Source organism: Leishmania infantum, chromosome 21, assembly GCF_000002875.2.
Source record: "Leishmania infantum JPCM5 genome chromosome 21".
Classification (NCBI taxonomy): domain Eukaryota; phylum Euglenozoa; class Kinetoplastea; order Trypanosomatida; family Trypanosomatidae; genus Leishmania; species Leishmania infantum.
The window spans coordinates 281,617-307,952 of NC_009405.2; the positions used below are offsets into that span (position 1 = coordinate 281,617).

General features: G+C 61.1%; 5 protein-coding genes across 5 annotated transcripts; all 5 read left to right on the top strand.

Moving 5' to 3' along the window:
• Positions 1-3,197: 3,197 nt before the first annotated feature.
• On the top strand, positions 3,198-12,815 carry LINJ_21_0920 (conserved hypothetical protein; the record flags this gene model as incomplete). Its single annotated transcript, XM_001465483.2, has 1 exon — positions 3,198-12,815. One exon carries the CDS (start codon positions 3,198-3,200, stop codon positions 12,813-12,815), a length of 9,618 nt encoding a protein of 3,205 aa, XP_001465520.2.
• Positions 12,816-15,087: 2,272 nt separating this feature from the next.
• On the top strand, positions 15,088-15,732 carry LINJ_21_0930 (conserved hypothetical protein; the record flags this gene model as incomplete). Its single annotated transcript, XM_001465482.1, has 1 exon — positions 15,088-15,732. The coding sequence occupies one exon, from the start codon at positions 15,088-15,090 to the stop codon at positions 15,730-15,732; it is 645 nt and encodes a 214-aa protein (XP_001465519.1).
• Positions 15,733-16,768: 1,036 nt separating this feature from the next.
• Positions 16,769-17,923, top strand: LINJ_21_0940 (conserved hypothetical protein; the record flags this gene model as incomplete). Its single annotated transcript, XM_001465481.1, has 1 exon — positions 16,769-17,923. One exon carries the CDS (start codon positions 16,769-16,771, stop codon positions 17,921-17,923), a length of 1,155 nt encoding a protein of 384 aa, XP_001465518.1.
• Positions 17,924-19,709: 1,786 nt separating this feature from the next.
• Positions 19,710-20,681, top strand: LINJ_21_0950 (conserved hypothetical protein; the record flags this gene model as incomplete). The annotated part of the gene is made up of 1 exon (XM_001465480.1): positions 19,710-20,681. The coding sequence occupies one exon, from the start codon at positions 19,710-19,712 to the stop codon at positions 20,679-20,681; it is 972 nt and encodes a 323-aa protein (XP_001465517.1).
• Positions 20,682-23,433: 2,752 nt separating this feature from the next.
• LINJ_21_0960 (putative methionine aminopeptidase 2) lies at positions 23,434-24,831 on the top strand (the record flags this gene model as incomplete). Its single annotated transcript, XM_001465479.1, has 1 exon — positions 23,434-24,831. The coding sequence occupies one exon, from the start codon at positions 23,434-23,436 to the stop codon at positions 24,829-24,831; it is 1,398 nt and encodes a 465-aa protein (XP_001465516.1).
• Between the last annotated feature and the right edge of the window lie 1,505 nt (positions 24,832-26,336).

Here is a 26,336-nt window from a genome sequence, read left to right on the forward strand (position 1 = left end):
GCACGGACCTGGTCGTGCGTCTCTCGCCTCACCAAACACCCCCCCCTCACCCATCCACCACATCTCCTCCTCTCGTGCAATCGAAAGCACACGCGCACCCATACACGTGCGTGTGGGCCTGTGCACGCTTCATATGTCTTACGTCCGTTTTGTGTATCTTGCCGGCCTTGCGTTGTTGTCTGGGGCCGAGCCTCTCCCTCTCTCCCTGTGCGTGTGCTTGTGTGTGTCTGTATGCCTGTGTGCCGCTTTCCTTTCTTTTCCCCTCTTTTCTATATGATTTTGTTGCTTATAGGGAGCTCTGCTTTCGCTGTTTCAGCCTTCTACACTCACACGCACACGTACACACACACACGCGCAGATCTTTCCGCTTCACTCTTTCTTTCTCTACTTTTCACTCGCTCCCTGCCGATGAGTGTTTGCCGTTTCTCACAAACGTGCGTGAGCGTGTGCGTGTGTGCGTCAGTGTGTGGATGGGTGGCCACACCCTTCGCCGTTCACTGCATGTGTCCCTTGTCGTCGCCACCGATGAAGGGCACACGCCCGCACAAAACTCCCTCTTCCTTTTACTCTTGTGTGTATGTGTTGTGGTCGGTTTATGCTTCCTAGATGCCTCTTCCATCACGCCCGCTGTGCGGTCAGACAATCAAGTGAAGAGGCGAAACATGCACGGCTTGCGCATGCAGCTACCTTGGGAATAGACAGAGGAAGAGGGAGGAAAAGCAGGAAGGAGGAGGAGAGGAGGGTGAGAGTGGTTGCTTATGTCTCCTTTTTTCGCTCTCTGTGCTTGTGTGCCGGTGGCTTTTCGCCACGTACCCTACACACACGCATACTCACGCATGCGACCCCTTACAAGCCCTCTTCTCCCTCTTCTTCTTCCATCCCTACCAGTACTTACACATCAGCACGAGAACACAAGGAGTTACGCACATGTGCGGGTGCCTGCAAAACATTGCCTGCCCGATTGATGGATAACTTTCATGTTTGGCACGTAGAGCCATGTACACTTTTGTTTCTATGCTCATGCCGTCCTTGCATGCCTCTACCTCTGCCTCGCTTCCCACACTTCCTTTTTCGCCTTTCCTCATTTCTCCATCCCTTCTCTCTGCATGTGTGCGTGATGGTTGTGCATCATTTACATTTGCAGCATCTCCATTGTCTTTTGTTGCACGCGTCCACACACATATACATACATGCACGTATATTTCTATACATAGATGTGAGCTCTGTCCCTCCATTGCACTCTCCGTGTGTGCGCGTATGCGTACGTGATTGAGTGGGATACGGAAAGCGAAGCGATCGGAGCACCGGCAGCTTCACACACACCCGCGCACCCACCCACACGCCAGCATACATCTAATGCATCCCAAGGCAAACGCAAGTATAGGCATGTAAAGCGAAAAGAGAGGACCACTGCGATTGCCTCCCTTCCCTGCTGTGACACTGACACACACCGGTACAGCGGCTCACTCCCTTACTCCTTAGTCTTTAGCGTCCAACAACGCAGCAAGATCCGCGGCGGCAGATACATCTCCAACCAAGCAGGAAAGAGGTGGTCCACAACAGCAGCGTTGTCTACCCCGTGCAGAAAGAGAAGCACGACCAGATGTGGTGTCATTTAACCATCCAGCAAGCGGTAACGAAGTAGCAACACAACAACAGCGAGTAGTACAGGCAGCAGTGAACTCCTAACTGCCGCCTCGTCGTTTCTCTTTCGAGCTACTTGTTTTCCTGTGGCTGCTGTTGCTGTTATCGGGCAGCCCATCACTGATGTCGTCGCTCAGCTGCATCCACACCCACACGCTCACACAGTGTGTGTGTGTGTGCGTGTGTTAGATGCCGCCCTTTGGCTATGAAGGGATGCAGTGGCTGGACGGCCCTTCTCCCTGTTCGTCTGTCTTCCGCCTTTTGATTGGATGATATGTATACACACATATATATGTATATGCATACATATGTATACGTGGTTTCTCTAATAGCTCGAAGGGGAGCACGAAAGAGGTGATGCTCACTTGTCTGTCTTCCACCGTAAGCAACGAATTGTCCACCTTGAAAGTCAGCGTGTACGCTGTGAACGACTTTCGCACGCGTACATGTATGCGTGCGTGTGTGCGGGTACGAGGAGTCGCGCGATATCGCGGAGTGAGGCGTGGGGAACGCTGTGAGTCACCACAAGGCTCGCTCCCGCCCCTCCCTCTTCTGTTCGCCTTCCTTGTCGCTGCCTTGCCGCTGTGCTTGACGCATCGCTTGCGCGAGTCCTGCCTGCTCCCCATTCCGTCACTTTCTCCCTTGCTTCCACATTTTGTCGCCCTGCCTGGCGCGCTTCGCTCTCCAGCTCCCTTGACCATGCACACTGACTTTTCTACTCCTTCCTCTCCCCTCTTCTGCTCTTTCACGCGGGGTCGAATGCACATCTGCTCGATGCACCGGTGCTGCAAAATGCATCACACACACATGCACACCTACTCGGGTGGTGGTGGTTGCCTGCACATGTGCATGTAATATGGCTCTGTATCTCCACGTTTACGCGACAGCAGTTCGTGCCTCAAAAAGAAAATCAAAAGGAGGAAGCAGAACAGTTACGTGTTCATCAGCATATACGCCGCGGCCCAGTCACCCATCGTCAACACACACACACACACATATATATATATATACGCAGACGTGGCGGTGACTGCGTGCTGCTTCGTCCATCTTTCTCTCTCCCTCTGTTTGTGCGAGCTCATCCTTGCGGCGAACACGTGCGGGTTTACACCCCCTATTCTTCTCGTTTCCAGCGTCCCCTCGGTTTGCCGCGCTGTGTGGCTCCCTCGCTCCCTCTACGTGCTTGGACGTCTTATCATCTGTGTCGTTTTGTGACTTTGTTCTGCGGTTGCCGCTCGGTTTCTTGTGTGCTGCTGTAACTGTCTTCCACCCCTCTCCCCACCCTCACCTCTGCGTTCGTGTGTGTTTGTGTGCTTGTGCTGTTGCACTCAGTGCTGCTGCTGCCGCGTTCTTTCTGTGTCTCGCGCCTTGCTCTGACGTGGACAAACACACACACACATACACACAGTCCCCATCTCATCCCTCTTGCGGCCATCATCCCCGCGTGAAGCAGTGGGCTACATACGGCACAGCAACGGTAGTTGGCGATCGGATCTACTAAAGCAAACCTGCTGGGTGGTACCGCCGCGCCTCCGCTTTCACTTGCACCAGGCCAGATGTCCTCTGTGCACGCGTCACTATCGGGCAGCGGTGCGCCGTCACTGCAGCACATCACCGCTTCCGCTGGGATCGCAAGCCCCCCATATATCCACCACCACATCGGTGGTAGCAGCGTCCATGGCGACCATCCCTCGCTGTTGTATCCGCCTCTCACTCCTGAGCGAGAGGAGGCGCTGCGATCGAAGGGCCGTCAGCTACTGGACGAGCACCGCCGTCAGGTGGCCGCGAACGGTTTGCCCTACACCGCAGAGGAGGTGGCCGCCCTGCAGGAGCGAGGAAGAGAGCTGCTGCGCTCCGCACGAGAGGCTGCTGCTGCGAACGGCGGGCACCATGTACCGGCGCCGATGCTGAGCGCTGCGGTTCGAATAGCTGCAGAGACGCCGCACCATTCCTCATTGCATAGTGACACCCCCGATGTGAGCGCCGGCGGTGACAAGAGTGGTGCAGCGCAATCTTCTTCAGCACCGACGCAGCTCCCACACACAAGCGCAGCTATGCCGTATCTACCGACTGCAAAGCCGGGAGCCACTGCGGAGGGAGAGACGCCGCCAGCATTTGACAGCTCAGCCTCCATAGGCGCGACGGCAATACCGTCGTCGTCTTCGTCCTCGCAGCTGCAGGACTTCCTCGCAGCGGTTCAGAGCCCTCAGTGCGTGGCCGAGGAGCAGCAAGCGCAGCTTCACGCACTGAGATCGTCTTCTCGCGTCGCGGGAGAGGAGTCGTTCACCAAGAGCGAGGTGGATGCTTTAAGGCAGACGTTAATTCAGCAGTTTAACGAGCACATGGCCCAGTGCGAGCAGGCGAATCAGGTGTACTGGACGCAGGTCACCAGCCATCACCGAAACGAGGTCTCTGCTTTGGAGCAGGAGTGCGCCGCGTACAAGCGCCGTGCCGAAAAGGCCGAGGCTGCCGCACAGGCTCAGCAGCTGCAGCGGGATGTGGAAGAGAAGGCGAGCGTCAGTGCCGCTGATGCCCTCCGACTCGATGTCAACCGCCTCGAGGCGGAGCTGCGACTTGCTCGCCAGCAAAGTGCCGAGGCCCAGGCGGCCAAAGACGCTGCAGAAGCTGAGGCTGCTATCCTCAGGGAAACTGTGCAAGAGCAGCGTGGCAGGCTGACCGAACTCGAGCAGCAGGTTTTTTCTTCAACCGCTCAGCTGCAGGATGCACGAGACGACGCTGAGCATGCCGCCCACACCGCCGAGGCCGAGTTAAATGCGGCTCGCCTCCAGATTGCCCACCTTCAGGCGGGGCTGGATGCGGCCAATGCTGAGCTGCAGGCTACCCGCGAGAGTGCCGCTGCTGCGCGGCCCACACGCGGTGACGGGAACCCGTTCGCCGACGCCGAGGACCCGTTCGGCGGCTCGTCGCGCGTCGCTGCACCGTGTGCGGACGACGGGGCGCTGGATGCTGCCCGCCAGAGGATCGCGGAGCTGGAGGCGGAGCTGGATGCGGCCAATGCTGAGCTGCAGGCTACCCGCGAGAGTGCCGCTGCTGCGCGACCCACACGCGGTGACGGGAACCCGTTCGCCGACGCCGAGGACCCGTTCGGCGGCTCGTCGCGCGTCGCTGCACCGTGTGCGGACGACGGGGCGCTGGATGCTGCCCGCCAGAGGATCGCGGAGCTGGAGGCGGAGCTGGATGCGGCCAATGCTGAGCTGCAGGCTACCCGCGAGAGTGCCGCTGCTGCGCGACCCACACGCGGTGACGGGAACCCGTTCGCCGACGCCGAGGACCCGTTCGGCGGCTCGTCGCGCGTCGCTGCACCGTGTGCGGACGACGGGGCGCTGGATGCTGCCCGCCAGAGGATCGCGGAGCTGGAGGCGGAGCTGGATGCGGCCAATGCTGAGCTGCAGGCTACCCGCGAGAGTGCCGCTGCTGCGCGGCCCACACGCGGTGACGGGAACCCGTTCGCCGACGCCGAGGACCCGTTCGGCGGCTCGTCGCGCGTCGCTGCACCGTGTGCGGACGACGGGGCGCTGGATGCTGCCCGCCAGAGGATCGCGGAGCTGGAGGCGGAGCTGGATGCGGCCAATGCTGAGCTGCAGGCTACCCGCGAGAGTGCCGCTGCTGCGCGGCCCACACGCGGTGACGGGAACCCGTTCGCCGACGCCGAGGACCCGTTCGGCGGCTCGTCGCGCGTCGCTGCACCGTGTGCGGACGACGGGGCGCTGGATGCTGCCCGCCAGAGGATCGCGGAGCTGGAGGCGGAGCTGGATGCGGCCAATGCTGAGCTGCAGGCTACCCGCGAGAGTGCCGCGGCAGCTCAGCATGCTAGTGATAGGGATCTGGAAGCGGCGCGGCAATCTTTGGCGGACCTCGAGGACGCACTTGCGGAGGCTGCGGGAGACCTGGAGCGACTGCAGGAGGACGTTGATGAGAAGTCGCGTCTCATTCAAGCCCTGCGCGCTGGGGAGGCCGCATTGGGCTCCTTACGGGTGGATGCAACCTGCAGCGGGAGCGGCAGCGGATGGGCCATCACGCACTCGTCGGAGGGTGTGCACGGCGGAGCAAAGGACACTGTAACGGGTACTTCGGCGGAGACGGTGCACGTCCTGCGTGGGCGCGTGGCTGACCTGACGCATGAGCTGGAAAGGATGCGTCGCCAGCAAGAGCAGGCGTTGGTGTCAGCCGTGGTGCCGGCAATGGAAGCGCTGGGCGGGCAATACGTCGAGGGTGAGCATCGGCTGGCCCTTTTTGAGGAGGCGAATTCCGCGGTGGACGACGAAGCAGCGCAACGGCGCGGCCAGGTTCCAGGTGTGCCGGGCGAATGGAAGTCTGAGGAAGACCGGAGAGGGGCAGAGAGCGGCGAGCAGACGACGCGTCCACTTGACGGTACCACTCGCACGACGGCTATTGCGACCGCCTCAGCCAGTCTCACGAATCCGTTCTACTCGTCGACCGACGGGGACGAGGCGGCGGATGGGATGATGCTCTCGCCCGTACCACGGCCTCCCGCGGGCACATTCATGAAGGTGCTGCGTTCGCCGGGGAACCTCAAAGGCAGCGATGTCTTCGCCGCCACGGAGAGCGCGAGACGGGTCGCCCTGCGTGGCATGCAACCATCGGCGGTAGCCGCTGAGATGTCGGCAGCGGCGGAGATAGGGATTTGGGAGGAAGACGATGGCGAGGACTGCCGCAACACCCCGGACACACTGGCGTCCTTCCACATGAGCCGCGATGGCCAGGCTGCTCGGGGCGACGATGCGTTCCGAGGAAGCGACAGCCGCAAAGATGGCGGCGCCGAGGCGGAGGATATGGGTTGCCGGCGGGCTGCATCGTCTCGCACTCTGGCGCCCGCCATCAACGAGGACCCCGAAACCCCTCGAGCCTTGTCAGCTGTAAGTGAAAAGAATGCCGACTTCAACGACCTACGCCGTTGCTCGCGCGACGTTAATGTCGACAGCGATGAGGATGACAGCACGGAGGAGTGCGACGTTTCGGTCAGCACGCGTGTGGCAGCCTCGTATGGGCGGCAAGCGGCCCACAGCACTGCCATGGAAGGCAAGGTGGATGACAGTGGCGCCGCGATGCAGAAGTTGGGCCGGCAGTACGCTGACGCACAGCACCGCCTCTATCTCTCGGAGGAGGCGCGGCAGAGCCTCGAGGCGGAGGTGTCGGAGCTGCGGAAGATGGTGGAGAAGCTGCAGGCAGTGTTGGCTTGTCAGCCCCGGCAGACGTCGGCTGCGGCACCCACAGACGGCTACGCTGGCGACGAAGCAGACGTGCGCACCATAACGACCTCCTTCGCTTCCTCGGTGCCCACGGCAGCGCGAGAGCGGCTCACCAAGGAAGAGGGTTACGACGCGAACGCGTCTTCGCCAAGGACTCCTTCACCACGCTCTGGCGACGATGATACGGAGAGCGGCAGCCTTGGCTCTGCTCACTTCAGCGAGCACGGCGTGTCCGTGACAACAACAGCAGCGCCAGCTCACGACGACGATCCCACTAGCTGTCAGTACCCCTTAGCAACTGCTGCGTCGGAGGACACCGCTGCCCTCTACGAGCGCATCGCGGAGCTGGAGGAGCGGCTGAAAGACATCGAGGCTCAACACGAGGAGGAGCTGGAGTCTCTCGCTGAGGCCGCGGCTGAACGCATCGCTGCAATGGAACAGCGGTATGCAGAAAACTTGGCGGCGACTGAGAAAGCTGCAGCAGCTGCGGAGGTGGAGCGTCAGGGTGAGCAGGATACCACCGTGTCACTGCTGGCGCGAGTGACGCAGCTGACAGAAGCGCTCACAGATGCCCAGGCTGCTCATGCGGCGGAGCTGCAGAGGTTGCAAGACGAACACGAGGACCTGCTGCGGCAGCGTCTCAGCGAGCAGGAGGACTCTTTTGGAGCTGTCGTCCGCCAACTAAATCAGGGGCATCAGGGTCATCTGTGGGCTCTCGCCTCTTCTGCGGAGACAGGCGGTGCTGGTGCGGCAGAGTCGTCGCTGTCGCCGCAGGAGAACGTGCAGTACTGGAAAGGTCAGCACGCCACGCTTCTCAAGCGCTTCGAGCAGCTGCAGAACGAGTACGACGCGTTCGCGCAGGACATCGCCGCGCTGCAGCGCCGCCTCTCCGAACAGGAAGCAACGCGACAGGAGCAGGAGCAGGAGCAGAGCAGGATGATGCGTGACGCCACCTCGCAGCAATTCACCACACTTCACCAGCGTCTCGAAGAGATGAGCAAAGTTGTTGATGCGGCGCAGGCCGACGCGCAGGCTTCCTCCAAAAAACTCCACTACCTCACGGCGCGTCACACTGAGAACGAAGCCGCGCTGCAGGCTGAGATGAACGGCTTGCGCTCCCAACTGCAGTCTGCACGTGATGAGCTGGCGCACGTCAACAACCTCAACGAAGAGCTATCGGAGCTGCTACAGCAGGGGGCCAACAGCGTCGACACGGTGCTGCGAGAGCGGGACGCGCAGAACGCTGCGCTAGAGCAGCAAGTGCAGCAGCTGAAACTGCAGCTCGCCGCGGCAGGCGACCGGTTGACGGACCTGCAGGCGGCGCTGCAGGAGAAGCAGGTCAGCGCGGATGCGTTGCAACAGCGTCTGGTTGAACTGGAGGAGGAGAAACGTGTTGCTGAGGCTCAGCTACGGGAGAGCCGGCGCCATGCAGAGGAGCACGAGCGGACGACGATGAATGCGGCGGACAGAGCTGCCCGTGACGCTGAGCAAGCGCGCGTCGCTGCGCAGCAGGCCATGGCTCAGCAGCACGCAACTCACAAGCAGGAGATAGCTGCCCTGCACCGCGAGCTGGACGAACTACGTGATGAGCTTGAGGTGGCACAGACTGTGGCGGCAACGGTGCCATTGGAGGCACAGCGACACCAGCGCGACCTCGGTACAGTGCGCGACCGCTTAGCCGAGGCGCTGCGCAGTCAACAGGAGCTCCAGCAGCAGCTGAAGACAAGTCGCGCAGAGTTGGAGCGTCAGCGACTGCTTCTCATGCGTGGCGGCAGCGGCAACGGCTCTGATGCAGGCGATGCCGGTGCGTTCGAGGGCGGCGGTGCCCCCGCAGACGCGCGCCTGAACGCTCTCCTCCACCGAAGCGAGGAGCTGGAGGAGAAGTTGCGCGAGGCCTCGACAGAGCGGAATGCGCTGCAGCAGGAGCGGGACCGCCTTTCGATGCAGGTGAAAAGTGCTGCGCGCGTGGCAGAGGTGAAGGAACAGGCGACGCGGCGGCAGGAGGCGGAGCTGCGCAGAGCGCGTTCGCAACTCGCCGCCGTCCGAGACGATCTTGCCCAGCGTGTGCAGTCGAATCACGCGCTGCAGCTCGAGATGGACCACTTGCAGGAGCGCCTCGCGGACGTGACGAGCGCTTATGAGGAACTGCAGGGCCGTCACGCGGCCACCGTGTTGCAGTCCAGCATGCAGGAGCACGCCGAGGCGCTGCTGATGGCCAAGGCGGTGACAATCCCGCGCGCGCTCGAGGAATACGTGGAGGGGGTTTTCTCCGCGTACCACGCGATGCTTCAAGCTGCAAGCAAGGACCGTCGGCACATCTACGATCGCTGCGATCTCATAGAGAAGGCCGCCAGCGAGGCCATGGCAGAGGCGGAAGCTCAGAACCACGCCTACGAAGCCGCCATCGCCGACGCGCAGGAGGAGCAACAGCAGATGAAGGAAATCATCGAAAGCCTTCAGCAGACCACGCAGAAGGCATTGGAGGCGAAGAACGCCGCCGTGGCGGATGCCGCTGCGGCCCGCGACGAGCTGGAGGCAACCCAGCGCCGAGCACGCGAGGACGTCTTCAACGCGCAGCGCGACCTTCAGATGGCCGAGCTGCAGCACGCCGACACACTGCACTCACTGTCTCTTCTCCAGGACGAGGTGACGAACACGGCTGCCCTCATCAAGAACCAGAAGAGCAAGTACGAGCGGCGGGAGGCGGAGCTGATGGAGGAAGTGGCACTGCTGCAGGCGGAGCTGGAGACGCGCAAGTCGGCGGCGCGGCAGCTGCAGCAAGCCAACGATGAGAAACGCACGGAGCTACAGGATATGGCCGATGCGGCGGTGCAGGCGCGAGATCAGGCGGTGCATGAGTCGCAGGCGCTGCAAGCACAACTGGCGCGTGTGCTGCCGCGACTGGCGCAGCTCGAGGACGAGCAGGCGCAGCGCACAGCCGACCTCATGGATACGGCACAGCAGTTGTCTGCGCTGCACAAGAAGACGACCTCCACGGAGAATGTGTCGCGCAAGCACATCGAGGAGCTCAACCAAACCCTTCAGGAGCTCCTCCAGGCCCACGCGATGCTGCAGCGCACCCACACCACTACCGAGGCCACAGCAGATCGACTCAGGTCGCAGCTCGCGAGCGTGACGCAGGAGCTGGAGCGCGCGACCGCAACGGCCAGTCAACAAGAGGAGGAGCTGACGACTGTGAAGGCGCGCCTGCACGAGGTGGAGACCCATACAAGCCGCGTGATGGGAGAGGACCAGGCGCGGTTGCGAGACGGCGAGCTTCGCTTGCAGGGATTGGAGCAGCGAAACGCGGCGCTGCAGCAGGAGTGCAAGACACTCCAAGAGTCCCTGCAGTCCCTCCGCATCGAGCACGACAGCACCGTCGACGCGCTGCAGCACAAGTCGGAGGCGTTTGCGGCGCAGGAGCAGCAGATGAACCACCAGCTCCGGCTTTTGCGCGAACGCATTGAGACGCTGGAGTCGGAGCGGCAGGAGCTGATGTCATCGGAGCAGGCCATCACGGCTTCCCGTGACGCGTGCCAGAGGGAGATGCTTGCCCTCGAGCATCAGGTGGAGCATCTGCAGCACCATCTGGGGGCCTCCAATGGACACAACGAGCGACTGAACCAGGAGATAGTGCAGCTCAAGACAGACCACGCTGTAGAGGTGGACCGGCTGCGGGAGGCCATCACAGACGCGCAGAAGGAGCTTGCCAAGTGTCGCCAGCTCCTCGCCCAGGCGGAGGCGCACCAGGTGGAGCAGGAAAGCACCCACTACAGCCTCTCTACAGAGGTGAGCGCCGTCCGCGAGGAACTTAAAGCCGCACGTGCGCAGGCGGAGAGGGCCACGCAACAGCACCGAAAGGCGAAGGCGGAGCAGGAGGAGATGGCGACGCTGTTGCAGTCGCAGATGGCGCAGCTCCACGAAGAGCTCCGTGGCAAGCACGAGCAGCTGCGGATGCTAGAAAACACGTCTGCGCATCAACAGGACACTCTCAACAGGCTTAGGCAGGGCATGGCGGAGGCGGAGGAGAGCCTCAAGCACACACGCCAGCAGCTGCTCAATCAGCAAGAGGCTGCTGCTGCGGCAAAGGAACATCACCGCCGCGACCGGTATGAGCTGCAGACGAAGCTGAACGACGCCGAAGACGCCATGGCGGAGATGACGCGCAGTCAGGAGCAGTACCGTCAGCGCATGACGAGCAAGGTGGAGCTATACGAGGTGGCGGAGGAGGCGCTGCGGAGCGAAGTGACTGACTTGCGCACCGACGTCGCTCGACTGGAGGAGGAGCTGGCCGCGACGACGCACAGCAAGGCGGCCGCAGAGACGCACCAGTCGCGCCAGGCCCAGTCTATCAAGGCCGCCGAGTCTGAGCTGCAGTTACTCCGCGCACAAACGGCGCACGACATGACGGAGATCGCAACTCTCAAGTTGCAGCTGCAGCAGCGCACCGCCGAGTTGGAGCGGTGCCGGCGCGAGGCTGCGGCTCAGCTGACGGGCGAGAGGCTTCGCTGGGAGGCGGAACACACGGCGGCCTGCGACGCGTTGAAGGAGGCGCTGCGGCAAGAGCAGCAGGCCATCAAGGACGCGCGTGAGGCGCGAGAGCGCGCCTTGGCATCACTAGAGTGCAAGCAGAGGGATGCCGTGGCGCTGGAGGACGAGTGCCGTGCGATGCGCGCGCAGGTTCGCCACCTGCGACGTTGCCTCGACGCGGCGCAGTACCAGCTCACTTCGCTGGAGGGGATGGCCAAGGACATGGCTGAAGACTTGGGCATGACCCCAGAGGGCCTGCCCGGCCACGAAGAGGGTGCCTTCTTGGATGCGGCTTCGCACACGCACGATACGTCTGTTAACTCTACAGAGAGTTGCGCAACGGCCGCTGTAGCCGCCGCCGCGGCTTCTGGTGCCGCGGTGCAGTCTGTCATGGACGAGCTGCAGCGTCGGCTCAGCATCTTCACGTTTGTGGCCAACACCTTTGACTCGGAGGATGACCAACTGGCGGAACTTCGAAAGGCGCTGGAGCAGCAGGAGGACGTGGTGCAGCTCTTGGCGGAGGCGTGCGCAGGAGAGAGCATGAACGCGGCCAACAGTGCCACCCCTCTGCGTACTGGCAGAGCGGGAGCCAGTGACATCACACCTGGCTTGAACAGTACGCCCACCCCGCGCGGCCTGAGGGCTGCCGTCTCGTCTGGTGCCGATGCTGGCGGAGCGAGTGCTTCGGCTGTGCCGCCTCCTGCGATGCTCACCCAGGCACAGCGAGTGCTCGTGCAACAAATTAGTCAAGCCAGTTCCACATATGTGCATCGCGTCGAGGACCATCTACGCACGGCGCAACAGATGCTACGGTCTGTGATGATGGCTATCGGCTCGCACGAGATCGTGTCACCGCCGGCCAGCCGCCCCACCACGGCGGCCTTGTCGTCTAGGCATAAGCTTCAGGTGGCGGCAACGGCTGCGGAGCTGCATCGCCGAACCGCAACCCTCACCCGTGCGGTTGAGCGGATGCTAGACTTAGTCGTGCAGGGTGGCGATGGCCCAGCTGCAGCAGAGCGCTCGTCGACGCAGTCATTTAGTGTCAGCCTCATCCGAGAACAGCTGCAGGAGCTGCGCCGCCTCTTCTCCGAGGCGGAGCGGTATGTCTTGCTTCCCTTCAACGAGCTTCTCTGCGTCCCTGATTCGGTGGGAGTGGTGACCGCCGCAGCCGCGACGGCGGGCGATGAGAGCGACGTGGACGGGCAGCCGCCACATAAACGCTACTCGTACACACAACAGTCACCGCTGGCAAAGCTGTCAGGCCCCAGAGCCGCATCTGTTACTGCATCAGTTGCTCCGCAGCGACCATCGTCATCGACGACTCACACCTCTGGTGAGACCTGCGTGCAGGAAATTGCCGCCGCCACACTTTCGCCGATCGCGCGCGACGAGGGTGCGCGTCAGTGGTTCTGATCGCCCCCCACCTCGCGCACACAAGACGAGGTGCACTGAATCTCTCTCTTTGCACCCCTCCGCCCCCCCGGCTCAAAATCTGCTCCCCTTTCCGCATCGGCACCTCATGCATCTTGTGCGCGAGCTGCTGCTCCTCTCTCAGACCCTCTCTTCCTTTTGGGCTTCCTTCCCTGTTACGCTCCCGTGATGGCGGGTGAAAGTGGGGAGGGGGGCGAGGGACATACACACACCTCTCTCAGCGCGTGGCACCTCAGGGACCAGTGCACCCACTTTCTCTCCGTGGGAAAAGCCAGGCAGCCCCCTCCCCCACCCCCTGCCAAGTGCCGAGCCGCTTCTGGTGGTGACGGGTTCAGAGCGATGTGTCGCTGCTGGTGCCGGCGGTGGCGTCCTGGATGACGTTGCATCGGAGTGGCCCGCGACAGCGAGGCAGATCTGTATCCATCCACATGATGGGCAGAGCGTCATCGTGACCCGAGCGTCTCCCACCCGGGCCGGCCCTCACACCGCCCACTGGTGTGGGTGGGGTGCCCGAGCGCCACCGCGAGGGGGATGCGCCCGGTGGCGGCCGGCATGGTGGGCGCGGCTGCGCGGCGCCCCGCGAAGCATGGGCTGTGGGCGTGGGTGGGGGCAGGGGCCGTGCTCTCCGATGGCTGGGTCGGCGCGTTGCTGTGGCGCGTGTGTGTCCTACGGCTGCCATCGGCCCACGCGAGGTTGGGTCTGTGACAGGGGTCGGAGGGAGAGGGTGTGGCAGTGGAGGGGCGGTTGGACGTCATGTGATGCGGCAGCGAAATGGGCACCGGTCAACGAAATGCTGTTGGTAGTGTTTGATGTGCTGTGCTCTAGCGGCCCCCACCCTCTGCCCCGCATTCATCTTCCGCCTCTTGGATTGTGAGTGTTGTGGTGGGTAGCGATGATGACATGCGTATCGGCTGTGTGTGCTTTGTGCCGTAGGCTGCGCTCTCTGCTCATTTTTATGATTGCTCCGACGATGAGTATGTTGCGTCCCCCCTGCCGTTCAAGCTGCATCTCTGTTCCGCCGTCTACGCACGTGTGATTCTCTGCAGGTGTCGGCGCCTGTGTGTGTCTGAGTTTTGAGAGTGTCGCACTCAACTTGCCGCCTCTCTTCCTCTCTCCCCACGACCGCCCTTCGCCACTTTACTGGCGTATTACGACGACCACTTGTATCGCATCTCTCTGTGACTCTGTCTCTGTGCGGATCCGTCGACCGTGAGAGAATGTGTTTCTGGGCTTTCATTCTTTTTGTTGTGCTAATGTGCACATGAGTCCACGTGTGCATGGATGCGTGCTCTGCTTTGGTGTGCGCGCCTGGGTGGTGGTGGCGGTTACCACACGGACTGCCACACCACCCTTCCTACACCGAACACATGCGCGCGTTCTCTGTGTGTGTGTGTATGTTTGCTCCCAAAGCCGCCTCATCATCTTGAGCAACGAATGCTTCCTGAGAAGGACCATCAAAGTACGTTTCGCGTTGCCATCGGCGCCGCCTTTACCACGATGAAGTGGGCGAAACACAAGGGCAAATGCCTGGGAAGAGTGCTGGTGAGTCTCTCTGACTTCTCGACTCCATCGCGTTGATGTCCTGGCTTGTCTGCTCCGCCAAGCAAGCACGGAGCATGCGTACGCACAGCTCCGTCAACAGTGGACGCGCGCACCCGCCTTTTAGTCGTCCACCTTTGATGTGATGGATCTCGCGATGAGAACTGTGCCGTTTACTTCGACGTCTAGGCTTCCTTACTCGCTCTTCACGCTCCCGCCAAGGTCACCTCCTCCCTCTTCCCTGCTCACTTTCTGGTCCTCTTTTCTGGCGCCGCTCTCTCTGTCTCTCACAACGTGGGCGTGCGCGTGCATCTGTGCGCATATGTGCTCCCCCGCTGCAGGTTGCGGCGGGTTGCTTGCCTTGTCCAGGCTTCTCCTTGCTCCTCTGTTTTCTCGTCCCTTACCGCGGCCCCATCGCTGACTCACCGCTGCCTGTGCACGGCGAGTAGGTAAGGTGGAAAAAAAACGCGCGCGCGGCCGCGGCAGCTGTTTACGCGCAAGCGTAGCAAAGCGAAGCAGCATTCAGCAGTGAGACGGTTGGCAGCGCATAATAGGTTTGCTTGAAAAGCGTAGCTGCCCACCTCCTCCCCGCTTCTGTCTCCTCTCATAGCCAGCAGCGACTTGCCCCCCCCCCTCCCCCAAACAGCAGCAGCAGCAACGTTGCGCCCTCCCTCCTCCTGCTCTCTTTCTCTTGCTCTGCACGACGACGTAGCAGATGAAGTCGTCCGATATCTTTCACGCGTGCAAGTACACGCCCATCTTGCTCAAGAGCCGTACGAACGACAGCGGCGTCAACCAATACGGCCTGAGGCCCGTCAACTCCTACGACTACCTGAATCCGACAAACTTGGTAAACTTCGGGCGCGGCACCGCCTTCGACAACCTCGGTGTGCGCCGCTCTGAGCGAGGCCAGATCGACTCGGCCCCCTCGCTCGGCGGTTCGCCCGTGTTCACGCAGGCAAAGCTGCTAGGACTGAGCGGTGACGACCAGCTCCGCCTCTGCGAGGCGGAGACCACGCAGCTGCGGATGTGCATGGCGAAGGGCGGCAGCACCTGCGAGCGCGAGAGTCTTCTGCTGGACGCGTGCCTCTCCAAGGTTGGCCACTTGCGCCGTGCCATTAGCCAAGCCGGCTCCGAGTTCAACGACTGGTTTATTCAGAACGTATCGGACAACCACACCAAGCCGTTTCAACATCGCCCCCACGACTGGCGGCACTACTACGCACAGGAGAAGCTCGTGCGTGAGAAGCAGCAGAACGGGCACGCGTACGGGCGGCGACCGAAGGAGTTCTCTTTCGGTGCTCGCTATGTCAAGACGGAGGGCTACGGCAAGCGACCGCGCCTGCCGTACAACAAGTGAGCTACGCGATACAGGAGGCATGGCAGGTAATGGACTGCTTCACTGTGTACGTATACGTGTCGGGGTGCGCACAACGAGGGACCGCGTAGGCAGCGACGCTAGTGCATGTGTTCTGTGTTGTTTGTGCCTTGCTCGCTCGCATGCCCTTCCCCCTCCCTCCCTCCCTTCCACGACTGCATCGCCCTCTGCCTCTTTCGAAGACGCACCGGCACACGCTCGCTGACAAGCACCGGTGCACCCGCTCGTCAAGCACGTTGCCAAGCCGCAGTCAAAGATGCAGACGAAAGCACAAACACAGGTACGTGCACCTACTTTCCCGCGTGCAGTCAGAGGCACGCGCCGTTATCGAGGCACGCAGGTGTGTGTGTGTGCGATGCTGATCGTGGCGGCTCTTTAGTGAACTCCTCTGTCCCACCTCTTCCAGCCTCTTTACTCGGCACTGCTGCCTCACACCCTTCGCCCCCCACCACCACCACCGTCGCCTGGCCAAGGCAAAGATTCCTTGGTCTTTCGCCGCCAGTTTCACTCGTCCAGCCATGCCTCTGGACGGATTGGTGGCTAACGCAGCAGCGACGGTAAGGAGCAGTGGGCAAGAGTACAGTCGATGAATGAACCGGTGGGCGTGCAAGCGGGCGTGTGTACCTCTGTACATTGCGTAGTATTCGCTGCACTCCGAACTTGCCGATTTCCGCCACAACCTTTTCTGTGAAGACGAACGGGCAGCCTTCCACGCGACGCGATGCTGATGCACCTTCTCTCCTGCTCTCCCTCTATTGCCATCGGTGCCCTGCCCTCCGCCTCGCTGCATCGAATCATTTCGCTAAACACGCACACACACGCGTACACGCACACATCGGAACTGATCAGGAACACTGGAATACATCAACTCGCCCATCTCTGTGTCCCCCCTCCTGTCCAACCAAGGCAAGCCTGCACACCGACATCACGGAAGGAACAACGCACACACGCACTCACACACACACACACACATATCTCTAGAGAGGCATCTCCACATACGTCACCACCTCTCTTCCACATGTCCATTCCGCTCGTCGCAAGCGGCAAGACGGTGAAGGAGGACAGCGAGCTCTTCTTCTCCGTCACACGTGGCTTCTCCGTGCCAGGCGTCAGCAGCCAGTATCAGACACCGCTTGCGTTCAACCAGCTCATGCGCAGTCGTCTGCGGCAGCGCAATCGGTTCAACCATGATCACCACGACACGTGTGCGTACATTGAACGGTCAAAGAACGCCAACGTGGTGGCGTACACAGCAAACCTTGTCGATGCAGCCACACAGAAGAGGGTGGGATCTGGCATCGGGCGGCAGTGCGTGCCGTACCGCGACCATCCTTTGCACGCGTACTTTGTGAGCCTCGAGCCATCCTATCTGGAGGAGCGTCGCCGCAAGGGGATCGAGTACGACTGCGACGAACTCAGCATTCTTGAGCGGACGCTGGCGTACGGCTGCTCAGCGACGCCGGTGAATACGGAGAGCGTTCTGCGGTACTGGAGCAAACACACACCAGAGGCGTTCGCAGCTCTCCAGGAGGAGTGGAAGGCAGATGATAGCGTTGGCATCCCTGCCGAGAATCAGGCCACGGCGTATGGCGAGCATCAAGGCGCGAAGGGTGTCTCAGCAGCAGGTGGCGCGACTGCGGCGCCTCCGTCGGCGAATGCGCTCACGGCGGAGTCGCTCGACGCGGCACTCAAGACGTGGTGGGCACCGTTCCACCCGTACATCTCGCACTTCGTGGCTCTTCCCACCTGGCCCGGTCTTATCGTGTACCTGCCACCGGTGGCTAAGGTTGGCTCCAGCCCGCGTAGTAGTGTTGCTGCGATCGAGTCGCCGGCGTCTGCCACGTCGGCAGCGCAGACTTCGACCTCAACCGACCAAGCTCGTGCCGCCAACACGACAGAGGCGGAGCCACCAATGGTGGACACGACGAACATCACATACGGCAACCACACGGAGCCGGCCGAGGCGACAGCGACTTCCGGCGTTCTGTCGGACGAGGACACCGTTGTCGCCATTATTACCCGCATCGACGGCGAGCTCAGCGTGCTAGAGAAGGTGTACGTGAAGAGCATTGAGCCGAAGCGGTTTTACAACCTGCCCAAGGTGGAGTACATCGAGGTGTTTGGCGTGTCCCTGGCAACCGGCAAAGAGACCTACGAGAAGAAGACTTGCTAGAGAAAGAGGGGAGAGGCAGTGAACTGAGGTGAAGCACAGAGAAGCGGAAGGATCGGCGTCGGCTGGAGGGGCGACCGCCTCTTCATTTCTTCTGTTGCTCCGTGCGTCACTAGGCGCCTGTGTGCTTGAGCACGACATGTATTGTTGCCGCCAGTCCATCCCCGCGCTCGCTCTTTCTCCCTCGTCTGATAAGATCCTGCGCTTTGCTATTTTTCCGGCGAGTGTGCGCTCTCTTCTATCACGCGCATCGCATCGATCATCGTTGCGGCCCCCCTCTCCCCCCACTCGCCACTCGCCACCTGCTTGCTTGCTTCCATCTCTCGCTCTCTGCTGCATGTCTTGCTGCGATGAGTATAGTTTATATGTTGTTTCTCTTTTCTTTCTTTTATGTACGCTCTGCGCATCACAGAGGGCTTGGCGGCGCTGATGCGGCGGCGGAGAGGGCCGTGTACGGCGGCTTCTCACTCTCGCTCTGTCTTGTCCCGTGCTGAGGCTGCGCTCTCCCTCCTTCTCCCCCCCCCCCACACACACACACACGGATGGACGCACACGCCACAGGCGAACACGCAGTGACACGCATGAAGAGGCTGCCAGCTGTGACAGCCCGCTGCTTCGATCGCCCTCCCTTGACTACGAGCACCTCTTCTGCTTCGCAAACCTTCTGCTTTTTAGTTTTGCGTTGCTGTTTAGATCGTTGACGTGTGTGCTTGTCTTTGTGGGCTCGCCAGGATCCTCTCGGCGAAACTGTCCCATTCACATCAATGACCACAGGCTCCCCATTCCTCAGCTGCATCCTATGGTTGGCCCGCTGAGCTCATACACCCTACGCACTGTCTAGACGCTTTCGTGAAAGCGAGCCCAGCTACGAAACCTAGGCGCACGTACACATGCAACACATCAACAGCGGTCCCTCCTTAAGCTGCGTCTCTCTCTCTCTTTGCTGAGGTGTGCAATGAGTGTGCGTCCCAGCAGCCACGTGGAGCTGCGATTCGGCGCCGCCGGTGCAGTATGACATGCAGACATCGACAGCAAGGCACAAACCTTTCTCTCTCCCTCTCTGACAAACTCGTCGCGCGGCGGTGATGGCTGTCCTCCTCCTCCTCCTTTGCATGTGCCCCGTCTCTTGCGTTCAACCTGTCACGCTCATCTCTTGAACCCCTACGCACACCGTCTTTTGACTGATCTCCCTATCCCCCCACCCATCCCCTCCCTTCCCCTCCACACACACACACACACATGCATACATACACACCACAGCACCGACAGCGCCTTCAGTCTTCGCCTCCTGTGCGTGTGTGCCTCTCCTCTCTCTGTGGAGCGCATCTTCGTCTCGTTTTCGTGCGCCTGCGCATCTCCTCCGTTTCGGTCCATTACGCACCGACTGGAACCACGCCGGAAAGGCCAACGGCAAGCGATGCGAAGACGATAGAGGCTGTCCCGCGGAACCACAGGTAAAGCAAAGAGCGAAGCGAACTCGTCACGGCTAACAGAGATATCATCGTTCAGAACAGCCACACACACACACACACACACACACACTTACAGTTTCCCCTCCCCCCGCATCTCGCCTCCCGCCTCCCGCCTCCCGCCTTCTGCTGCTCTGTCTTTCTCTCTGTCCCTTTCTGGATGCCTTGTTCGCTTCCGCCTGCCCCTCCCCCTCCCCCATTCCTTCGCTCGCTTCGGCCTTTGCGTGCCTCTGATCCTCGTGCGTCTTCCTCCCCGCCTCCTCTCTTGCCTTCCTGTTTTCCCTCGCTTGCGTACACACGCACACACGCACAGACATAGCATGACGTCTTGCGCAGCACTGCTCTTCCACAACTTTTTGTGGGAGCCGTGCGGCCTGTCCATGAAGGGACAGACAAACACCCCGTCTGTGCAGGTTGCGAGTGGCGTCAACCCTGGCGCGGATGTTGGCGCACAGCTGGGCCCCCGCGCGTATGTGCAGCGGCTGAACCGCACGATCCGGCGCCACCTCGTTGCGCGTGATCGCTTCAATGCCGACCATCACGACATTTGCATGTACATTGAGCGCTCAAAGAATGAGAACATTGTTGTCTATCGGGCGAACTTGATTGACTCGAAGACGGGTGAGCCCGTTGAGAGCGGCGCCCACCAGTCCGACTGCAGCTTCAAGACCTCGGATCCGCTGCACGCGTACTGGATCAAAATCAACCCCGAGCACGTGGCTCGTCGCCGCGCTCGTGGTGAGCTGGAAGATACTTGCGAGCTCAACATGATTGAGCGGAAGCTTGCGTACGGGTGCAAGGCTGTCGTGATCAGCAAGGATAGATTTTTCAGCGAGGTGCTGCCCGACAAGGCGTCCCGCACTGCTGCGTCAAAGAAGAAGATGGAGGCAATCGAACTTCTGTTCGAGGAGGTGCAGCCGTGCGTGTGCAACTTTGCAGCTCTCTCTTCGTGGCCGGTCTGGATGCTGCGGTTGCCTCCGCTGGTGGAGGGCAAGGACACGGCGGCCAGCGTGGCGCTCAACACAGACAGCGAGGCTTCTCCGTCTCCGCACGGTGGGGGCGCGCAGTTGCTGACGGCGGATGGTGAGGCTGAGGAGCATGCACTGCCGACGAGAAACACGGTCGTGGCGATGGTGACGATGATCGCCGGGAAGCTCAGTGTTCTGCAGAAAGTGTACGTGAAGAGCATCGAGCCAAAGCACTTTTATCAGCTGCCGAAGGTGGAGCACATCGAGGTGCACGGTACGTCGCTCGCGACGGGTGAGTCCACCTACGAGAAGCTCACGAGATGAACTGTGTCACGTCCACCAGCCGGTGCAAGGAGAAAGGGGGCACTGCGACGCATGTCCTTGCACATGCGTATAAGAGAGCACGAGCGCAACCATTCATCGACCTCCCTTCTCTCCGTCCCGTCCTCCCTCTCTGCGCGCTTCTCTTTGTTCGTTGAATTCTGACATGACTCGTGCTCTCAACAGCACCGGCCCCCCTCCTCCCAACAACAAAAATCGAAAAGCAGCAGGGAGGTGCGTTGTGTGTGTGTGTGCGCGTGCGTGCCTGTCGCATCCTGCGATGGCGGGAGGGGTGCGAGTATTGCCCCGCCGACATTCATGAGCGACGCATCAACGCTCCTCGCTCCCTTCGGCTGCAGCACCACACGATACACGTCCATCTATCAAGCTCGGTGAGAGTGGGAGAGAGAGTGGAGGTCCCTCCCTCCCTCCCTCCACGTCTCACTCTCACTCGTACCTCTCTCTCTGTCTCCCTGCAGGTATGTGTCTTTGCTTCTGCGTTAAGCCCCCCTCCCCTCGCCTCTATATCTCTGTGCGTGTGTGTGGTCCGTGTCGCCGAATGGCACGCCGTCGTCAAGCGCCAGCATGCGCGCAAGGCGATCCCTCTCTCCCTTTTCTCTCTCTCTTTCCACGCTACGGCAGCGACATTTTGCCGCTCTACCGCTCTTTCCTTTTCGGTCACACTCCTGTGTGACGCATGCATCATCGGTGGCCATCACGACGTGCCGCATCGCCCCCCCTCGCTCTCTTTGAAAGGCTGTTTCTCTGGCGCTCCGGGCTGGGGGCCTCGTCGCGACAGTATTCGGCGACCCAACACGTTTTCCCCTCTTTGTTTTCTGTCTTGCAGCGCACATATCGGCATGTAGCTCATGCCCAGCCTCATGTGTCTGTCTTTCCCCTGCAGAGGTCTTGTGTGCACGTGTGCCAATGCGTGTGTGTTTGGATCGCTCTCGATCGTGCCGTGCATGCTGTTGTGTAGTCGATGAGACAAGAGCTGCCATGCACACCACAGAGAGACATGCCCGCACACGCATCTGGCTCAGATAAGCTTTCTAATGATGTGGAGGAGGAAGAGGTAAGCGGAGCGGAGGCGGTGCTTGTGGCGTCGCTCATTCGCGTATTCACCATCTGAGTGCGCGCGGTTGTCTGCTTGTGCGTGTCTCTGTCTGTGTGCCACTCGCTCCGGTGTACCGCTCGATCTTCCCCTCCTCTCTCTCTCCCGCGTTCTCGGTCTTGGCGATTGCTGCAACGCATACCTTTTCCCTTCCGCCTCCCTCGATAGAGCGGGCGGAGAAAGAAGCGACAACGAACAGAAAGGACTGTCGATGTTTCTCATGCGCCATTTTTTTTGTTTGTGCGCTTCCACCACCACCACCTGCTCCTCCGCCGCACGCGCTCACGCTCTCCCTCGCTTTGGCCCCATCTCTCCCGTGATTCACTGGGGTGGCGGTGCTGCGTTCAGACAGCCGTCCACCCACCCACAGCTGTGCGCCCTTCCATCCATTGTAGGGGTGGGCACGCCTCCGTGCGTTCGTGCATGTTTCTCTCAACGAACATGCGGAAGAGGGCTGATGAAGTGTCACGAGAGAGGGCGAGCGAGCGAGCGAAGATGAGGTGGATGATGCTGGACGAAGGAGAAAAGAGAAGAGAGCCGCCGCCAGCACACCGAATGGGCTTGCGTTTTGTATGCCACGACGACTGCCGTTGGTTTTCGCTGCTGCTCCTGATGCCCCTCCCCCCAAAACACACACCGACTCGCTTTCTGTCTCTTGCTGTACCAGCAACTTGACGTCGCTCCTCTCTCCCTCTATCGCCACTATTGGTTACCTTTTTTCTTTGTTCGGCTTGCGTTCCCGGTGGTTGAAGCCGACAGTGTGGCCTTCTCTCCCTCACGCGCGCGCACACACACACACACACGCAGCTCTCTCGCACTTTTACTTTCCTTTTGCCTTCGAATGGTGTGCACGAGTGCTCTTGGTCTTGCTTAGCTCGCTGCGCCGGGCTTGAGGGGCTATACCGCCCAGATCCAACACGCCTTCAGTTGCACACCCGTATGCCGCCATGTGATCATCCGCGTCCTCAATGCCAACTTGTAGGTGCACACGGGCATACACGCGCATCTACATGCTTCCCACACTTTGCGGGACGGCACTGGTGGGCTTCCTCATGCTTCAATCACTCATCTTCCCCACACGATATCCTGCCTCTGCGTCTCTTCCTTGTTTCTCTCTTCCTCTTTGGCCTTTGCCGCCGCCTCCCCCCCCTTTCGCCTGCATCTCTCGCACCGTTTTAGTCGGACGCAGAAGAAGAGAACATAGGCTCACGCAAGACGGGCGCGCACCATCCGCCAGCACGACAGCTTCTCTCATCGACTGCCCCCAGCCGTGCCGTGCCCCCCATCCTACATCTCGCCGTCGTATACACACTCACACGTGCCTCAGCGAAGCTATCTATATTTGTTCGCCTTAAGTAGCGCCGTCCTTAAGCAGACTCTCACACACACACCCACACGCACCCACACAGACGCGTGTAGCCGTAGGACGCAGCAGAAAAAGCAGCAACATCCGGCAAGCGCCCCCTCCCTCCGCCCCACCCGCTCTCGCGCCACGCACGCACGCACACACACGCACACACACACACACACACACGCAGCGAGGAGCGATCGCAGCAGAGGCGCCAGAAGCTAAGACGGCAGAGCGGTTAACGCGATTAAGCTAAGCAAGGCAGAGGCAGGTGCATTGCCATCCTCACCATCATGCCACCAAAGATGTCTGCGAAAAACAAGCAGCAGCCCAAGCAGCAGGGCGGCAACAAGAAGGGCAAAGGCAGCAGCCAGGACGGCGACGACTTTGACGCGATGCTGGCGGCAGCCGTGAACGCGTCCAAGGCGGACGCGGCCAAAAACCACAGTAATAACCATCAGGGTAAGCGCAGCAGCAACGGGAATGGTACTGCACCGGCCAGTAGGAGCCTCGCCGCGGACGAGCCAGTGGTGCCGAGCTCGGCCGATCACCCGGAGAATCCCTACCCGAAGACGGCGGATGGCTATCCGCGGCAGACGTGGCCGGAGCCGACGGTGCTAGTGTCGAAGCAGTTTGCTGCTGGTCAGTTTCCGGCCGGCGAGATCGTCGACCACCCTGGTGAGATGAACAACTTCCGACGCAGCAGTGAGGAAAAGCGGGCGTTGGCCCGCGCGAGTGAGCAGCAGGTGCAGGAGATGCGCGAGGCGGCCGAGGTGCACCGCCAGGTCCGCACCTGGGCACAGAGCTGGATCAAGCCAGGCCTATCACTGATGCTCATGACCGATCGCATCGAGAAGAAGCTGAATGAGCTGATTGGCAAGGACGGCATCCTTCGGGGACAGGCTTTCCCGACGGGATGCTCGCTGAACCATGTCGCAGCGCACTACACACCCAACACCGGTGACGAAAAGGTCGTTTTGGCGTACGATGATGTCATGAAGGTCGACTTCGGCACCCACATCAATGGCCGCATCATCGACTGCGCCTGGACGGTCGCCTTCAATCCGATGTTCGACCCGCTGCTGCAGGCCGTGAAAGAGGCGACGTACGAGGGCATCAAGCAGGCGGGCATTGACGTCCGTCTCGGCGACATCGGCGCCGCCATCGAGGAAGTGATGGAGTCGCACGAGGTGGAGATCAACGGCAAGGTGCACCAGGTAAAGAGCATCCGCAACCTGTCCGGCCACAACATTGCCCCCTACATCATCCATAGCGGCAAGAGTGTGCCCATCGTGAAAGGCGGCGAGCAGACGAAGATGGAGGAGGGGGAGGTGTTTGCCATCGAGACCTTCGGCTCCACTGGACGCGGCTTCGTGAACGAGGATTTGGAGTGCTCCCACTACATGATGCGGCCCGGTGCAGAGGTGATGCAGTTGCGCTCGGAGAAGGCGCAGCAGCTGCTGAAGCACATCCACAAGTCGTACAGCACGTTAGCGTTCTGCCGCAAATGGCTCGACCGCGACGGCTTCGATCGTCACCTCATGAACCTGAACCGCCTGGTCGATGAGGGCGCCGTGAACAAGTACCCGCCGCTGGTGGACGTCAAGGGCAGCTATACAGCTCAATATGAACACACCATCTACCTCGGCCCAACCGCGAAGGAGATTCTTTCCAAGGGAAGCGACTACTAGGCGTGGGGCGCTGTGGCGAAGGGAAGGGCGCACAGGGGGCTCACAGAGAGCGAAGAAGGAGCTGCATGTATGGGGGGGGAGAGGGATCGAAGACGATACGAGCGCAGATCCCGGTGGTGAGGAGGCGGCGTGTGTGCGTCTGAGCCCTCTCTCTCCGTCACTTGTACGCCTTCGCCTTGTCTCTGATCCCGCTGCCTTTTCGTTTCTCCTGATCGCTAGTGACCCCCTCCATCACGTGGCGGATACCGTGCTCTCTGTTTTTGCCTCACATTGCCGCTTTCCCACGGTATGGATGCCGATGATGCCGGTGATCTATGAGGGCTCTTCCTGACTATTCGAAATCCATCCTCCATCCCCCGGTGATGACATCTGAAGCCGGGCGTGGCACACACACCCCTCTCAGCGCGTGGCACCTCAGGGACCAGTGCACCCACGTTCTCTCCGTGGGAGAGCCAGGCAGCCCCCTCCCCCATCCCCTGCCAAGTGCCGAGCCGCTTCTGGTGGTGACGGGTTCAGGCGCCTACGCCGCAGGGGGGAGGGTTCAGAGCGATGTGTCGCTGCTGGTGCCGGCGGTGGCGTCCTGGATGACGTTGCATCGGAGTGGCCCGCGACAGCGAGGCAGATCTGTATCCATCCACATGATGGGCAGAGCGTCATCGTGACCCGAGCGTCCCCCACCCGGCCCGGCCCTCACACCGCCCACTGGTGTTGGTGGGGTGCCCGAGCGCCACCGCGAGGGGGATGCGTCCGGTGGCGGCCGGCATGGTGGGCGCGGCTGCGCGGCGCCCCGCGAAGCGTGGGCTGTGGGCGTGGGCGGGGGCGGGGGCCGTGCTCTCCGATGGCTGGGTCGGCGCGTTGCTGTGGCGCGTGTGTGTCCTACGGCTGCCATCGGCCCACGCAAGGTTGGGTCTGTGACAGGGGCCGGAGGGAGAGGGTGTGGCAGTGGAGGGGCGGTTGGACGTCACGTTGTGCGGCACTGAAGTTGAACTCACCTTTACGAAGAGAATGATTTCGCAAGCGAAACTGTGGTCGGTGGGAGCGGGTGGAAAAGGCGGACTCATTTGGTAGCGGACACGCCGCATCGGTACACTGCCTGAGGGTGAGGGGCGGGAGGGGTGAGATGTCGCGTTGATGAGCCCACTGCATTGAGAGGCAACACATGGCATGCTACCACCTCTGCTCCGTCCTACTCTCGGCCACTTTTCTTGTTCGCCATTGGGCTGCCCCCTCCGTTGCCACCACCACGTGGAACGTTCAGCGTAGCCCTCACCCGTATTTCCTGGTGCAGACGCCCAGAGAGTACGTCATGTCCGTTGCGTGTGCGTGTGTGTATGCTTGCTGTCGAGCTTCCGTTGGACGATCGTTCTGTTGCTTTCTTGCGCATCTTTTTTTCGTGTGGGTGAGTTCGGGAGTCGTAATGGCGGCACTGGCGAACGATCGAAGAGTGTCGCCTTCCCTTCGGTGGCCTTCTCTAATGTCGCTGCACGGCTCTGCTTTCCTTCCGC